At 47.7% G+C, this 16,923-nt stretch overlaps 1 protein-coding gene across 7 annotated transcripts in view; it reads left to right on the plus strand.

The window, feature by feature from the left end:
* The window catches only part of Rap1gap2 (RAP1 GTPase activating protein 2), a 227,198-nt gene that overhangs the window by 187,402 nt on the left and 22,873 nt on the right, over window positions 1–16,923 (plus strand). For all 7 annotated transcript variants that reach the window (XM_026780923.1, XM_005349570.2, XM_013347349.2 and 4 more), the window contains 5 exons: window positions 843–926; window positions 7,294–7,394; window positions 9,065–9,194; window positions 11,123–11,278; window positions 16,558–16,629. In XM_026780923.1, the coding sequence (XP_026636724.1) occupies window positions 843–926; window positions 7,294–7,394; window positions 9,065–9,194; window positions 11,123–11,278; window positions 16,558–16,629 (543 nt within the window). The remainder of the gene's footprint in view (window positions 1–842; window positions 927–7,293; window positions 7,395–9,064; window positions 9,195–11,122; window positions 11,279–16,557; window positions 16,630–16,923) is intronic.

Genomic DNA, 16,923 nt, shown 5'->3' on the forward strand with positions numbered 1-16,923 from the left:
ATCTCAGCCCAGCCAAGCTGGGTTCTTCCTCTAGCACAGCACATGGCCAATCCCTCCTTTGTGTCATAGAGGTTTCCCAGAAGCCCTCAGGTAATCTTCTCTTTCTCATAAGCTAGTTCAGTTCTGATGTTTCCGGAGGGTTCCATAGGTGATGATGGCAGCAGCAGCTGCTCTGTGCTCACCACTGTATTGCCTTGTCTTGTTGAGTCTCTGAAATTCCACATCGGCCTTTGATCGAGCTGACGCATAGTGAGGTTGACTGGTCACTAAGAACTACATGGTTCAAAGCACTGATTCAGAATCGGACTTAAGTATTTCTTAATTAAGTAATTCACATACCAATTTTGTGAGGCAAAATGGAAGCGTAACTAGAGCCTATGGCCAGGCTTTTTTTTTTTCCACCTTTGCGCATCTTCCTCGAGTGCATCCATCTTATGGGTTGACATCTGGGCAGGAGCAATGACTCAAATTTACATTTCTGAAAAGAATCTGAACTCGAGCAGAGCCTTCCTTGCTGACCATTTGTCAGGGAAAAGGGTTGGCTTTATTTTTTTATACTACAGATAAACCCGTGGGGTAGAGTGAATTCTTATGTCCCAGCTGTGGCTGGCTCATCTGGATGGGATCCTAATGGGAGGTTTGGCTACCGCGGGGGTAGCTCAGGTGCTGGGAGCCAGAGTGGCCTTAGAGCAGCTTCCTGGCATGGGCCAGTTCTTTGCTTCCCCTCCTCTGCGTGTGTAGCTGTCTCCTGTCTGGGCCCACTCTCCGACAAAGTGGACTTATCTTTCCCTTGCCTCCTGTTGATGTCAGTCTTGATTTTTTTCCCTTTCCACATTTTTTAGGCCTCTCAGATGATTGTGTCCTATGATGAGCACGATGTCAACAACACTTTCAAATTTGGGGTCATTTATCAAAAAGCCAGGCAGGTAAGCACCATAGGTCATGTTGGTCACTGTAGTTTTTTGTTTATGGTAAACACCATGGTTCACATTGGTCACCATTGTCTCTAGTTCATGGTAAGCACCACAATTCACATTGGTCACCGTACCCTCTTGTTTATGATAAGCACATGGTTCATGTTGGTTGGTCACTGTAACCTATTGTTTATGGTAAACACCATGGTTTACGTTGGTCACCATAGCCTCTTGTTTATAACTTTCTATTGTTTCTTCACCCCAAGGGCAGGGGTCTTGAGTTAGGCTCTTTTTGTCTTTTTAAAGATCTACTTTATTTTTTAATTATGTGTATATGTGTGTGTGTTGTGTGGTATGTACACACATGTGTATAGGAGCTCATGGGGTCCAGAAGAGGGAGTTGGATTCCCAGGAACTGGAATCAGTTGTGAACCTTTCGATGTGGCTGTGAGGAACTAAATCCAGGTCTTAATCACGGAGTCATCTCTCCAGCCCCTTCTCTCTCTTTTCAATTAGAACATTTAATGTAGTTTTTATTTTAGCCTAGCATACTAAGCTAATCTTGGCATCTTCATCTCTGTGTCATTATACCATGTTCTCCTTTGTTTCTGTTCCCTATTGTTTTCCTCCTGGAATTCAGCAGGTTCCCTTTCACCTTCCAGTCAGCTTTCTTGTTACACATTCTCCACTACCCACTCTGTTTCCTGTTTCCATTGGAATCTCTTCATCTTTCATGATCACAAACACACACACACCATGCATACATGTGAGTACACACATACACATAAATTTTTTGTTTGATTTTTTTTTTCTTTTGAGTTTTGAGACATGGTTTTACTAGGCAGCCTTGGCTGGCCTGGAATTTACTATATAGACCAGGCTGACCTTGAATTCAGAGATCTGCTTGACTCTCCTTCCTTGGTGCTGGGATTAAGGGTGTGCACCACCATGCCTGGCAGATACACATAAGTTTTTAAGTTCAGGGGCCACCTACGCGACATTTGTCTTTCTGAGTCTGGCTTATTTTACTTAACACAATTATTTTCAGTTGTATCCATTTTCCTGAAAATGTCAAAATTTCAGTTTTCTTCATGGTTGCATAAAATCCCATTGTGTGGTATTTGCCTGTTCATCTTTTGATAGACAACTATGCTGGTTTCATTTCCTGGCTGTTGTAAATACTGTGTTGATAGCTATGGATATGTAAATATCTCTGTGGCTATTAAATGCTCTGAATACAGTTGTCACATTCAAAACATAAATTGGATTGGAGGTAGGTGAATGTTCAAGGAAGACAACTTTGCAATAAGGTCTGCAAGTCTTATAGAGAATGGTTTAGTTCTCACACAGTAAAGTCTAAATTCTTCCTTGCTCCTTCAGCTTCTATTTATCTGGGGGCTATGAACCAGAGAAAAACACAAACAACAGAGAGGGAATGGGTTAGCCTAGGCTATTCTTCTCCCACCTTTTTCTAGTGAGAAATTAGCCTTTTCTCCTCATTCATTGGGGTGTAGGAGCCCAGTGATGTCATGTTGGTACGTTGAAATCAGCCTTGTTGGAAATATTTACACCATGGAAATTAGAGCAAAACTTGTGTTCCCTTGCTGGGAAAGCAGGTTGTTAAACCTGTTTTCTACAATGAACATTGCTAATGTCCTGAGCAAGATGGTCAGCCAAAGGCACTGGTGTCTCCTCATCCAGGTTCTGTGAGGAGATTCCAAGCTCATTTCTCCTTTGTATCTAGTACCCAGCATGGGGACACACACAGGCACACATACCACACACACACGCATACAAACACACTTTATGAATTTATATGTGTGTAAGAGTCAATTGGTATGTGATTAATGAGTGAATATGAAGTTTGGCTTTGCTAATTGCAGGTCATTGATGTTCTGTGGTTTTTTTTTTTTTCATGGCCATCTCTTTCTTGGTTAGTTGATTTCTTTGTTGGTTAGATGGTTTCTTTGTCTGAAGACATTAGACCACAAAAGGCACAGGTCTGCTTCAAAGCACTAATTGGGTGAAGAGTTACAAAGTCCAGCATGGATGCATCTCATAATTCAAGGGAGAGGATTCAGGTTGCCACTGTAATGACTTTCACATATTAACGCCTTTATTTCATATATCTTGGCTACTATCACCCCTGTAATTAAAGCTCTTTGCTTGTGAAATTTACCAAAACATACTTTACAAGGTGATTATAATTCAATGTTCCAGCAAAGTTGTAATTATTGAATATTAACTATCCACCTCTGAGAAGGAAGGAGCCGTGTTTTATTTATGTACCCAGTGATGCTGCTGCAGGGGAGAAGCTAGGAAGATAAAATACTTAAAAAAAAGCCAGGCAGATTGTTGCTTTGCAAACCTACAGCTGGGGGACATTTAATACGAACATTTGTTGCATAAATGCTCTAAACTGGTCTTTGGATAAAAATAAGCCTCACCTAACTGTCCTTTTTGTCATGTTCTGTGCTGAGCACTGTGGGTGATAGCGATGACTAAGGCCTCCTCCCTGAGCGTATGGTCAAGCTCAAGGGCTGTACAAAAACAAAGACAATGATGATAGCCATGCTGAGTATGAATCCCGGGAGAGCAGTGCCAGCCCCAGAAGGCACACTAGGTTGTTTCCTATTGGAGATGTAGCTTGCCTGGAAGCAGCCTCCTTCCCACACAGCCTGTAGTGACAAGGTCTTCTTGGCTTGCTGAAGATCAGGCTCAGTACACTCTGTAAACTGGAGGGTAGTAGACTCTTTAGACTTCGGAGCCCTGGGGACTGCCACATCCACTCTACTCTGCATGTAGAAGCAGCCTCAGACACATAAGTAAATGAGTTGCGCTGGCAGTGTTCCAATAAAACTTTATTTATGAAAACAGGAAGTGGGCCAGTCTTGACCACCTGGGCAAGCGTTAGCTGCCTCCTGCTGAACAGCAGTGTTCACCTGCTGGTGGGCCTCCCTCAGGGTCTGCATCACAGTGTTTGTTCTGCTACGCTATTAACTACTATTTCCTTAAAAATGTTTTAAAACTTAAGTGTATCTATTTGTTTATTTCTTTATTTTTGTGGTGCTGGGGATCAAGTCCAGGGCCTTACACTTGCTAAGCAAGTGTTTTACCATGCCCCCAGCCTCTTGGGGCTTTTATTTTGAAAGGAAATTATAATTATTCAACGCTACTCTAACTGGAAAGCCATTCTCACTGTCTCTTGCTATGAAGTGAAGGCAGTTTTGTGTGTGTCTGTTTGTGTGTGTTCATGCGTGCCCGAGAGTGCATGAGTATGTGTGCAAATGTGTATTTGATTTATTTTGTTTTGCTTTTGAGGCTGTAGTTCAGGCTGATATTGAACTTGCTATGTAGCCCTGTCTGGCTTGGAACTCATTTTTCTTCTGTCACAACCTTCTGCTTGCTGAGATTGCCGAGAAATACTATTAAAAAGCAAAATGAAGTTGTTGAGATGAGTTAGATTATGTCGCCTTGTGAAAGCTTAGAACCTGAGGTCTGATCTTATTTATTGTAAAACAGGCTGGGGGTGTCAAGCCCAGTAGTAGAGGTTAGTGGGGTGTGAGGAAAGCCCCGAGTTCTACCCTTAGCCGGCATGGGGGGCCTAGGGAGCTGTCTGGTGGAGGCTTTGGCCTTGAATAGACCGGCGAATTGGAATGCCTTATGTGTAGCTGCAGGTGTTTGTGGATCCTGCCTCCGTGGGCAGAGCACATGGATTAGGTAGGACTTGTCAGTGATTTAAGTCTGTCACTACTTAGAGAGCTTATTCTTACTTTCAGTTTTGCTTTCTTTAGTAGTTATTAATCTTCTTAGTTTTGCATAGGAGAAAATAGCAGAGAAAGGTCTGATGCTTTTACCCAGTTTCCCTAGAGGTCGGGTCTCAAACTACAGTGCTGCGTCACAACCAGGATTGCTGACATAATGGAAATATTACTCCAGTTTCCCCAGTTCACACGGACTTCAAAAACACCTATTGTCTGTCTGTCTGTCTGTCCACATGCATTCAGAGGTCAGAGGAGAGTTTTCAGGGGTCAGTTCTTTACACTGTGTGGATCCAGGAATTGAACTCAGGTCGTCAGGGATGACAGCAAGTGCCCCTACCTGCTGAGCCTTCTAGGTCCCTCACATGGATTTATTTGTATTTGGTGTGTGCGTGTGTGTGAGAGTGTGTGTGTTCTGTGTTGTTTAATCCATAGTCAAGAAGCAGATTCTCACCGTTCGGTTCCCTACATTTTCCTTTTATAGCCCCGCCTCTCTCCCCCTGCCTCTGCCCTTCCTTCTAGTTCCAAACATTGGCGACTGTTTATCTGCTTTCCCATCTTAGTTTCAGACTGTGATAGCACCACCCTGATACGGCGTCATATCTTTATGAGTTATTAATATTTTAGTAAAACCTTCAGGGTTGCTCTCTGCTCAGCAGATTGCCCAACGTCTCAAGTGTGCCGCTGGTTTGTTTCGTTTCTTCGTTTCCCCTCTCTCCCTCTGTTCCTTCCTTCTCCCCCTTTTTCTATTTCTCTCCTCCTTTCCCTCTTTCCTTTCATTATTTTGAGAGAGATTCTCACTGTGTAGCCCAGGCTGGTCTTGAACTTGGTACCTCCCTGAGTGCTGGGATTACAGGTGTGTGTCCCCATGGCTTGTGTCATCATGTCACCTGGCTTAGGCTGAGTAGTATTCCATGGTCTGGCTGCACGTGCTTAGCCATTCACACTCTCGGGCATCAGGGTCGTTTCCAGCTTTGGAGACTCATCAGCGGAACTACTGTGCACACTTTTGTGTAGGATTTGGGGTTAAGAACCTATGCTTTCATTTCTCTGGATACCTGCCTAGCAAAGTAATTGCCGCTCGTATGGCGAATTGCATGTGCCAGACCATTTTCTGAAGCGATTGTTTTCCCTTCAGTGTGAGTGATCCAGCTTTTCTGCATCTGAGCCGGATTCGGTGCTGCTGACTTTTAATTTAGCCCTTCTGACACATGCGTGGTGCACCTCATTGTGGTTCTAGCTTGCATTTCCCTGTCGGCTAATGATGCTGAACCTCATTTTTTAAAACATCATTTTTTTTTCATGTGCTTACTCGCTATCTGTGTGTCCACTTAGGTGAAATGTCTATGACTTGACCGTTTTCTAATTTTTCTTTCTGTTAAGTTTTTATTACAGCTTTACTAATCTATAATTCTCACACTGTGCACTTCACAATAGTAAGAATTACGGCTCCACGGGTGGCTTGAGGTGTGATCACAGTGGCACAGCAATAATGATCTTGTTCCAAAATATGCTCATCACTCTCCAAATAAAACCTGCATCCATGGAAGTCACTCCTCTGTCCCTTTAGCTCCTGGAGGATATCCAATTCAAGACCAGCCTCGGCTACATCGTGAGACTCTGTCTCAAATCTGTCTCAAAGTAGTCTGCCTTCAGTTCTGTGAGTTGGTCTGTTCTGGACCTTTAAGAAATGGAGGAATATATGTGACATTTTTGATTGGTTTCTTTCACTTAGCTAAATGTTTTCAGGGTTCATCTTTGTTGTAACATGGTCTATCTGTTCCTTATTTAGGTCAAGTAATGTTCCACTGAATGTCTATACCAGATAAAAACAATCTATTGGTTGCTTGACAGATAATCTGGGTGTTCCCACTTGTGGGTTATGCACAGTACTGCTGTTGACATTCATGTACAAGTTTTTGTGTGTGTGTGTGTGTGTGTGTGTGTGTGTGTGTGTGTGTGCATGTGTTCATGCATTTTGTTGTCTCTTAGGTGTATACCTAGGGGTAGAATTGCTCGGTAGTTAGCCGTCTGAGGCTGGCAGGCTGTTGCCAGAGTCTCTGCCCTGTTCACATTCCTGTCAACAGTGAGCAAGTGTTCCGAGGTCTCCGTAACCTCCCCCACACTTGTTCTTGTCACTCATCAGCAGACCCATCCCAGTGATTATGAAGTAGGGTCTTTTTTTTTTTAATACTGTAGAGTTTTTGTTATGAGACAGGTTCTCACTGTGTAGCCCAGCTAGCCTAGAATTTCCTCTGTAGACACACCCTGGCCTCGAATTCACATTTGTCTGCCTCTGCCTTCTGAGTGCAAGGATTTAAGGAGTGTGCCACCACGCCGAACCGTTCTTTAGAGTTCTTTCACTTTGAAACCAGTCCTATACTTTGAGTCATGGTTTTGGTGTTAAGTCTGAAAGCTCTTTGCTCTGAGCTCTTGGATCCCAAGACCTCCTTCCCCAGGGCCAGCACCCAGCTCTGCAGTGTTCCTCCATTAACCTGTCTCTGAGGGCCAATGGACAACAGGGAAGAGGAGAAAGAAACCCCGGGTTTGGACAACCCTTTCGCTTCACACTCAGTGGCTTCTTCCCATTTCTTCCCCGGCCCCCGTGTTTCTTCCAGACCCTGGAAGAAGAGCTGTTTGGGAACAACGAGGAGAGCCCAGCTTTCAAGGAGTTTTTGAATCTCCTAGGGGACACCATCACATTGCAGGACTTCAAAGGGTGAGTTTTGTCTGAGGCTGACTTCATTCATGGGTGGGGCCCCTGGTGAGGGCCAGGGCAGACAGTTCTGTCCTGAGGGAGCATGGGGCTTTTCCAGCTTCGATCCTTTGCTCACGTGCCTGCATTCCTGAAGACTCAGTGGTCCCAGGGATAATCTAGAGTGACAGGTTGGCTGAGAGGCAGTGGCCTGGGCAGCATGATGAGGTGGCTCCTGCTGAGGTCTGCCTTCCTAATTACATTTGGCTTACACTGACAGTGAAAGGAATCCACCTTCCCTACCACTTACCTGGCAGGAGAAAGAGAACCCTGTGCTGTTTCTAAGGAAGTGACCCAATTTGGACAACATGCGAAGAACAGATAATTAAGACTTCACGCGAACGTAATAACCCTCTTGGCAGAAGTCCATGCAGCAGTGCCCAGTCCCTTAAATGGACAGAAAGCTAGATTATTGGGACTGTTGTTTGGAAAACCCTGGCCCTTGATTTTCCTCAGAAAAGGTGACATTTGGGAATATTTCAGACCTGTCCAACTGAGTGACTGGCATATGGCTGGGAGTCCTCAGATTTAGTCCAAGGGCCAAAACAAGCACCTCACATCCTGTGAAAAGCATTAGTCCAGTTGTCCTAGGCATTTGATAATTGCTTTCTTCCTCTGCTTCCTCCTCCTCCCTGCACCCCTTGCTCCATCTTCTCACTTTGCAGTCACTACTATTGCTTGGAGTCTGGAGTCAGTCACACCAGAGTTAGACTCCTGCCTCCCATGCTCACAAGCCCTAAGAGGTTGGACCAGTGACTTTACCCGGAGATCAGTCCAGTTCCTTATCTGTAAAAAGGGAGATAAACGTGAACTTAGTAACAACCCACAAGGTCACAGGGGATTAAAACAGATAATGCAGACAAAGCAGGTTTGGAACCCGAAAGGGCCTGAGGTGTATCTGTTTTTTGTTTTTTCCTTCTGGTTGCTGAAGACTGTGGTCCCAGGCTGGCAGCCATATTTCTGTGAAGGGAGAAGAGCTGGCTCCTAGAAGGTCATCAGTCCTTTCCCAATGTCTCCTTCCTGGGATGTTACAGATGTGCAGGGAGCATCATGTGTTTGTCTCTACAAAAGCTGACTGTTCAAAGCTCATCAGCTGTCCTTCGTCAGGCCCCAAGTCTCGCATGAATTCACCCACATCCAGTAGAGAGACTGACTGTCCTGGCTCCTGACCAGGGGCCTTGGGGAGCTAGGTCAGGCATCTGTGTGGGGTTATGAATGGCTGGTGGCCTTCTCACTTGAACAGCCATGTGGAGGGTCCATAACCAAGGCTTGAGGTAGAGGCTTTGCTTAAATTAGTTAGTTAATCTGATTCTGTTGTAAGTCAAAATCTCACTCTATAGTCCAGGCTGGCCTCAAACTCCTGCTTTGACCTTTAATGTGCTAGGGTTGCTAACATGTAGCCACCAGGTCCCAGCCACCAGGTCCGCCTCCGTCTCTCAGATAGGTGGTTGATTGTAGGACACTTGGCTAGGCTGCGCAGAAGAACCAATCTGCACACCTTCCTACCTTATACACTCATTGGCCCTCAGCACTTCCATGTCTTCTCACCTACTTGTTTGCTACCTGTCCTTAGTGGCACCATGACACAGCTCCACCTCACTCCTAATTCTGCTTCTGCCTTTTTTTAATGCCAGTTTCCGAGGCGGCCTGGATGTGACCCACGGACAGACAGGGGTGGAATCTGTATACACCACTTTCCGGGACCGAGAGATCATGTTCCATGTCTCTACCAAGCTGCCCTTCACAGACGGTGATACTCAGCAGGTAACCAGGACAGAAGACAGGGCCAAGCTGCAGGTCGCTTCCACTTGACAGATGGGGCACTGCAGCCTGGGGTGGCTTGTTAAAACACTTCCTTGAGACTCCGTGTAGTTCCTAGCATGCAGGAGGCCCTGAACTCTGTCTTTAGCACCGAAAGTAGAAGTTAGCACCAGGAAGTCAATGAAGGGTTGAGCTGGGAGCAAAGCAAATAGTGGTGGCTGGCAAAGGCCACCGGCAGCTCTGCCGATGGGAGTCGGAAGCGGGGAGAGCAGGCCGAAAGCGCGTGACTCTCAGCCCGTCGGTGGCCTCGCGGCTTCAGAGCATGTGGAGTGGCGTCTGTGTTAGAGGGTTCTGTGGGTTGCCGAACAGCTGGCTCCTGTGAGCCACAGCTGGCGTGTGCCTGCTTCTTGGGGGAACTTCTGTCCTGGCCACTCAGCCTTTCTGCTCTTTGCTGCCCTGTGAGTGTGAGGTTTGTAGGAGAATACTCGCAGCCTCCTTGCCTGTCCCTAGCCTGGGGACTCTGTGAGACCTGTGACCCCAGCATTTGTCAGCTCGCTCCAGAGCAGCAGCTTTGAGCTGCACATCTTTCTGGAGGGTTTGGCTCTTGCAGCTGATTCTGGCTGTTGTGACATTGATCACCTTATCCCACTTCTTTCCTCCTTCCTATTTCAGAGAACATAGAAGGGCATCCCCCAAGCTCTGACCTGTTTGTTTCTGTCTAGGGCACTGGGAAGGGAGTGGGGATGCAAAGTTGTAAACACTGTGCATGGTTTCTTGGGAATAAAAGAAATTGGCAAGCAAATTATGATTTGGCTCCCAAATAATAACTGAATGTTCTAGAAACAAGTGGGTGTGTGATCCCTTGTGTAGCCAAAGTGGGTTTTCCCTGAGTGCTCACCTTTGGTCCCTATTTTCTTACAGCCTCCCTCACCTACTGCCCTAGTCTGAGGCTCATTACCTCAGCGTCATTTCTGCCTGGGTGTGCTGCAGAGCTTGGCTCTTGGCAGGAACCAAATCAAAGACAGTTCTTCCCTCTTAAGAAATGGGCGCCAGCGGTGTGTGTGTGTGTGTGTGTGTGTGTGTGTGTGTGTGTGTGTGTGTGTGTGTAATAAGCAAGACAGTTTGCATAAAGACACCCAGTACAATGTTCAGAGCAGACACTCTGTGAATGAGAAACCCTATCTGAAAGAGCTGAGCACAAGTTCCACTTTGAGTGTGCATTTAGTGAAGGACCACAGGCGTTGATTGGCAGGGCCTACGTAAAAGGAAACCTGAACATTTGTAATCATTCATGCGAACAGCATCCGCAGTCCCAGGCACGTAGTAGGGGCTAGTAACCCAGGTCACATGGCAGAGTGCCTGGCACTGTTGGGTTCTGTCCTCTTGTTCTCCCCTAGTCGATTGACCTGCGTTTCTCGGAGTGTCCTCCCCTCTGGTGGAGTGCTCTGTCCCCTGCCTCTTCTGTCTGCATTTCCTCGCCAATCTTGCCCGTGTTTTTCAGGATGCCCTCTGCTGCCACCTGCTCTCTCCTCCTAAAGCTGCCAGGTACTTTCTGCCAGAGAGCGGCTGACTTACTCTTGGCTGGCAGCTTGATTAGTGGGTTCAGGTGGCTTCTCCTATGTTTGTGTTTCTTCTAGATAAATTATGACTGGCCTGACGTTCTTACATTCTCTCCATGGTCCTCGGTCCAGGCTCTGTATGCTGTTGAGTTTAGTTACACTCAGGCAGGCCAGCTGTTACCTAACAACATGGCCATCTTCCTCCCTTTCCCTCTTGGTCGTACCCACAGATTGAGAGAAACAGCTCCCCAAAGAGCTGGACCTCAGAGCTCAGGCTTTGTGAAAGCTGGAAGAAAGAGGGATTTGCTGCTAAACTCTTCTGTTTAGGGAGGTTCCTAACTCCCTTGTAACAACGAAGTACTTTCTGTTTAGTTGCAGAGAAAGCGGCACATTGGGAATGACATTGTGGCCATCATCTTCCAAGAAGAAAACACACCATTTGTCCCAGATATGATTGCTTCAAACTTCTTACATGCCTACATTGTTGTTCAGGCTGAGAGCCCAGGCACAGAGACGCCATCCTACAAGGTAAGGAAAAAGACTCATGGGTGTGTGGGGGGGAATCAGTCATGAGCCCAGGTACATCCCTAGGCATGGTGGGCTCAGTGACAGCAAAAGACACTAGGTCTTAACTGGGCATGCTTTAATCCCAGCACTTAGGAGGCAGATGCAGGTGGACCTTTGAGTTTTAGGCCAGCCTAAGCTACAGAGCAAGTTTCAGGAAATACACCAGGTCTTAAAAGTATTGCACTCCCCACGGTTGCAATCCCCATGGGCTTCTGAGATTGGAGCCTGACCCTTGGTGGAAAGCATCTTTCACGATCATCTCCTGTATCCTTCCTCTAGCTCTTCAGCTTCTCACTCAGTGGTCCAGAAGCCCCGAGTGCTGAGCTTTGGATATGGTGATAGCATTTGCTAGAGGAAGTCTGAGGAAGAGGAGAGGATGGCCAGGAAAGGGGAGAGAAAGAGGGACAATGGGAAGACAAAGGCTAGAGGGGACTCACAGACCCTGGCCCCTGCATCTGGATAACGTGAGCAAATGAATGGCTTTAACTGGAAGATTTCTATGAGAATGCAAGACCTTGGTGATGCTCCTGACTGGGGGACTTTTAGTTTTTCTTTCTAAGATCCATGAATGCTAGAAATGTCATGCTAGTCGCTGGTGATGATACATGCCTATAATCCCCAGATCCCAGCAGATGTGGGGGCAGGGTCCTGGGGCATGAGAGTTCCAAGCTAGCCTGATCAACAAAGACCCTGTAAAAAAAATAAAAAGAGGATGAGGAGGGTGTGGGAAGCAAGGTGGATTAAAGAAAGTTGGATTTAGTCAGTGCATATTGTATGCATGTGAGGAAATAATACACTAAACTCCATTAATAAATATAATCAATACATGTTAAAGAATAGAGAGAAGGAAGGGCCACTTACTGTAATGGGAGGCGGTGTGTGGAATGCATTAGACTGTTCTGGCTCCCAGCCCTCAGCATCGGAGAGACAGGACACACCGGAGAGAAAGTTCCCTTGCTCCTCACTGGCTGCTTCTTCACCTTCCTTCTTTTTCCTAACCTCCAGGGCAGCACATCTCTGTGTTCCATTGGTTTGAGGGGTCTGGGATCCATGGGAGATAGGCTGAGTCAGAAACTTTAGGGTGAGGGCTAGGTGGTCACCAAGTGGCGAGTTTCTGTTTTTCTTTGTTTCCTGGGAAGAGAGACCAGAGCTCAGATTCCCAGAGTGTTCCCTACATCACAGAATGCTGGGTATCAGCATCTTAAGCCGAAGGAGAAATGCACATGCCATTGCAATGGGAAAATTGAGGCTGGGAATGTGTACTAGATACTAACCCAGGCCCTTGCGGCTTTCCGAGGCTTGCTGTGGCTTAGCCATCTTCAATGCCTTCACAATGGTGATTCCTCTGCTTTGTCAATTTAGAACCAGATGTAGTAAGTGCAAAAGTATTGTCAATTTTTAAAACCAAGTATGAGATGTATAAAAAGTAAAAGGAAAGAAAGAGAGAGAGAGAGAGAGAGAGAGAGAGAGAGAGAGAGAGAGAGAGAGAGAGAGAAAGAGCGAGCTCTTGGGCTGGGGACGTGGCTGTCAGTAAAGTGCTTGCTCTCCAAGCACAAGGACCTGAGTTCAGATCCTGAACACCCACATAGGAAGCTGGTTGCATTTGTAATTCCAGCACTGGAGTGGCAGACACAGGAAGATCTCTCAGGTCAGCCAGTTCAACTAAATAAAGTTTCAGTGAGAGACCCTGTCTTAAAAGATATGGTAGGACCAGTCACATACCTTTAATTCCCATTCTTGGGCGGCCGAGGCAGGTGGATCGCTGAAAGTTTGAGTCCAGCATGAATTCCAGGACATCCAGGGCTCCAGAGAACCCGTTGCTAAATAAAGACCAAACAACAACAATAACAACAAAACAGCAGCAATAATAAGCACATGTAGATGGCTCAGTGGGTAAAGGTGCTTACTACACAAGTCTGGTGACCCAGGTTTGATCACTGGGACCCACTCACTACCTGTGAGGAGTATCTACTCCCCAAATGTCCTTTGACCTCCACGCACACCCTACCCCATATGCATATATGTACATGCTCCCTCTGCAGAAACACATCCCCCTCCTCTAATAAGTCCATGGCAAGCACACCTCTCCTGTTGAGGTCCATGGACTTTTTGTATGTGCGTGGCTGTGTGTGCCCCTCTGACACAGAACAATCTAGCCTGCTTTGACTGAAATGGGCATTCAGTTTACAGTCGCTGCTAGACACAGGGTTCTTCTTCTGTGCCTTCTGTGTGCTGGGAACACTGGGAAACAAGGAAGAACTGGCTTTGCTGACCCCAGGCAAGGGACAGAGGAGCCAGTGAGTGCAATTCAGTCAGGGCAGCATCATAGCCACCCTGCTCCTACTGAGGAAGGCTTGGATTCGCCACCCATGCCTGTGTCTTCCAAGGTGCTCTCCAGAGTGCTGCTCACCCAGTTCCCCCCTCCCCGCAGAAGCACCATGGGTGACACTGGGCTTTAGCTGAACCCTACAGGAGGAAGACAAGAAACAAGGAAGAAGAGTAAAGGAGGAAGGGCCCCCAGCAGCCTGGGATCTCTGCCTCTGCTCTGTCTGTTTGTGCCTGTGTGATTGTCATCCCTGGGCTTCTATTTCTATCATTGCAAAACCGGGAAGTTGGATTATATAACCTCAGGGAGTCTTCTAGCCCCGGCCACTTGTGGAAACAGAGATAGAGGCAGGGTGGGATGTGGGCTGCCAGGTGCATTGGGGAGCTCTGTATTTAAGGTGCCCTTTTGTCGTCCGGTTGGATACGTAAAGACAAAAAACCTGAGCGATAGTGGTTCCCACTCTGTGCCAGGCTCCGCATTACGGCATTGTATTCCTACATTCATTTGAGTGTGAGTGTGCATGCGTGTTTGTGTGTGTGTGTGTGTGTGTGTGCATGTGCATATGGAAATCAGAGGCCCACTTACAGGAGTCGGTTCTCTCCATCCACAGTGTGGCTCCTGGGGCTCGAACCCAGGTTGTTGGGTCTAGCAGCAAGTGCCTTTACCCGCAGAGCCATCTCACTAGCCCTGGAATAGGCTTGAAGCCTAACAAGTCCCACTAGCCTGCTCATAGGGACGAGATTGAGACTGATTGCTGCTGAGGACACTTAAAGCTGAGGCCGCTGAGTCAGGGAGCCTGGAATTGGAAGTCTTCCCAGGAGCCTTTGGGGCAGGTGAGAAGCTGGCTCCATGAGTGTGCATGAACTGTGACTGAATTACTTTCCAGGTAGGAGTTTAGTTCCCATCACTCTAGATTGGAAAGGGATTCCAGCTTGGCAATCAATGGGATCCCCCATCCTACCCCAAGGGGCCACTCCACCCCACTCCAGAAGTTCTGCCGAGGTTCCAAGACTCTTCTGTGAAGCAGGCGGCTGCTTCCCTGACCATCATGGCTTCTCTGAACAACCCTGCCAGTCTTCTGGTTGGCAGGTCATACCTGGACACTGTTGGGTCTCCAGGCCTTATGCTCTCAGTTCCCATAGGCATCTGGTTGTCCCCATACTGAGCTCCTTCTAGCTTCAAAGATGCTTCCCCCAGTGACCTGCCCTGCTTTCTCCCAGCCCATGCCCGCTTTAGATACAGGAATGTAAATTCAGTGCTTCTGCTTTCTGAAGCGAGTTGAGAGGAGGGGGTGACAAAGGCCTAGCTGCCTGGTAAGACTGAGTGCAGAGGAGGAGCTGGGATGAGGATGGGCGATGGATGGACATTACCAGAAAGGACTTGGATCCTGACCCTGCTGACCTGTGGACTTCAGGGCACATCTGAGCCACTTACTCTGTCAGCACAGACTACTTTAATGCAGGCCTGAGGGGGAGGGGCCCAGGGAAACAGCTGGGCCAGCGTCTGTGCTTTGTCCCAAGTGTCCCAGATACCCACGGTAGGCAGCCAAATTCTTGTTCCAAGATGGAATTCTAGACTTGGGCCACCGGTGCATGGTAGGTGGATGGAGGGGGGGGGGCTATGCCTGGCACCTAGGGGTCAGCCAAAATCTTGTCAGTGAACACAAACCATTTCTTGACTCTGAGTACCTCAGTTTGGGCCATGCCGATAGCCTTGAGCTTGTAGGAAGAATGCCCCATTGACCGAGGCTCTGCTCCCCCCCCCCCGGACCTGGCAGGGCCTTATTTTGGCTGGGCCCCAGACTGCCTGCTCACCCAGTCTGGCAGACTATTGCATCTGCCCTACTTCACAGGCCAGAGCGGTTGGCAGCATGCCAGGGCCTTCACGTCAGCCACTGCTAGGGAAGGGATAGGGCAGCCTCCCCAGAGCCCTGTAGCCTTAGGGGCCGACAGCAGGTAAGACCAAGATAGTTGCATGCAGAGAGGAGGTGAGGAGTGGAAGCTGCCTGCTTCCAGGACCACCCTTATGCAAAGTCCCCGGATGTTCTTACAGGCCGTCTCACAGCATATGGCTGGAGCCTGACTACTGTCCGTCCATCCTCATTCCCAGTCAATGTCTTTGGTATCTATACTCAAGCTTCAGCCAGACTGACTGACTCTGTAGAGCCAGGCTCCAGACCTGGGTCCCCTGCCTGTGTCAAAGCTCCCAAGAGCCCCAAGCTCTTGTCCTTGCAACCAGTATTTGCATTTTCCCCAAAATTGAATTATTTATTGTTGTTACAGTAATAGTTGTTGCTGGTGTGTGTGTATGTGTGTGTGTGATGTGTTGGGAGAACCACAGATACAACTTTTGGGAGTCAATTCTCTTCTGGAGACCTTAAGGCTTGTGTGGCAGGTTTTTTTTTTTTTTTTTAACCTGTGGCACCATCTCCCTGGCCCAGTATTTACTTTTTAAAAGTGAGTTTGATATATGAACAGGTTTGGGGGTCACTATAGTGGGGGCAAACCTCAGCTATGTTTGTGTGGTCTAGATTCTCTGTACCCCTTTCTCTGGCTTTGGGTTGTTGGTTCCATCTCTTTTTTCATCAACAAAATGGGCAGTAATTCTCAGGGACGAACACTTACAATGAGGTAATGAAATAAACCTTGTGGCCACCTGTACTGTTTTGTGATCAGGGTCCCAGCCATTCCACATCCCAAGGCATCACCCTGCTAAACTTGCTTTTGGCCCCTAGCAAGGCAGAGGGAAGGATGCAGGCTCCCATCTCAATCAGCCCATTATAGGAGCATCATTTGGGGCTTGCGGGTGATGCTCGCGCAGACATTCTGTGTCCTGGGAAGGGGGAGGTGTGAGTTGGTCTCTAAGAAGTGGGATTTCTCTTCTGTCTCAGCTCATGCCAGACCTTTCCTTGCAGGTATCAGTCACTGCAAGGGAAGACGTGCCTGCCTTTGGGCCCCCTCTGCCAAGCCCACCTGTTTTCCAAAAGGTAAAAACCTCTTCTACTATTTTTGCCATACTCAAGTCCCCAGGTCTGCCCACCTGAGCATCAGTGGTTGGAAGAGGACTTCCAACTGGGAGCCTTGCCAGGGAGGTCCTGGCTGTAGGGTTCTCTCCTTCCTGGATATCTCCCTGCCTTACCCTTTGGGGCCAGTCTGGCCCTTATTGGGACATTGATGATGGGACTGCCTTCCTATGAGGAGCAGGACCTCCATACTGTGCTCCAGGCCAGGTGCCATGTGGAGGGCGGGTTTCCCAGTACTGGGGCAGCTGGCTTCTGTGA

The sequence above is a fragment of the Microtus ochrogaster genome, chromosome 7 (assembly GCF_000317375.1).
Source record: "Microtus ochrogaster isolate Prairie Vole_2 chromosome 7, MicOch1.0, whole genome shotgun sequence".
In the NCBI taxonomy this organism is placed as follows: domain Eukaryota; kingdom Metazoa; phylum Chordata; class Mammalia; order Rodentia; family Cricetidae; genus Microtus; species Microtus ochrogaster.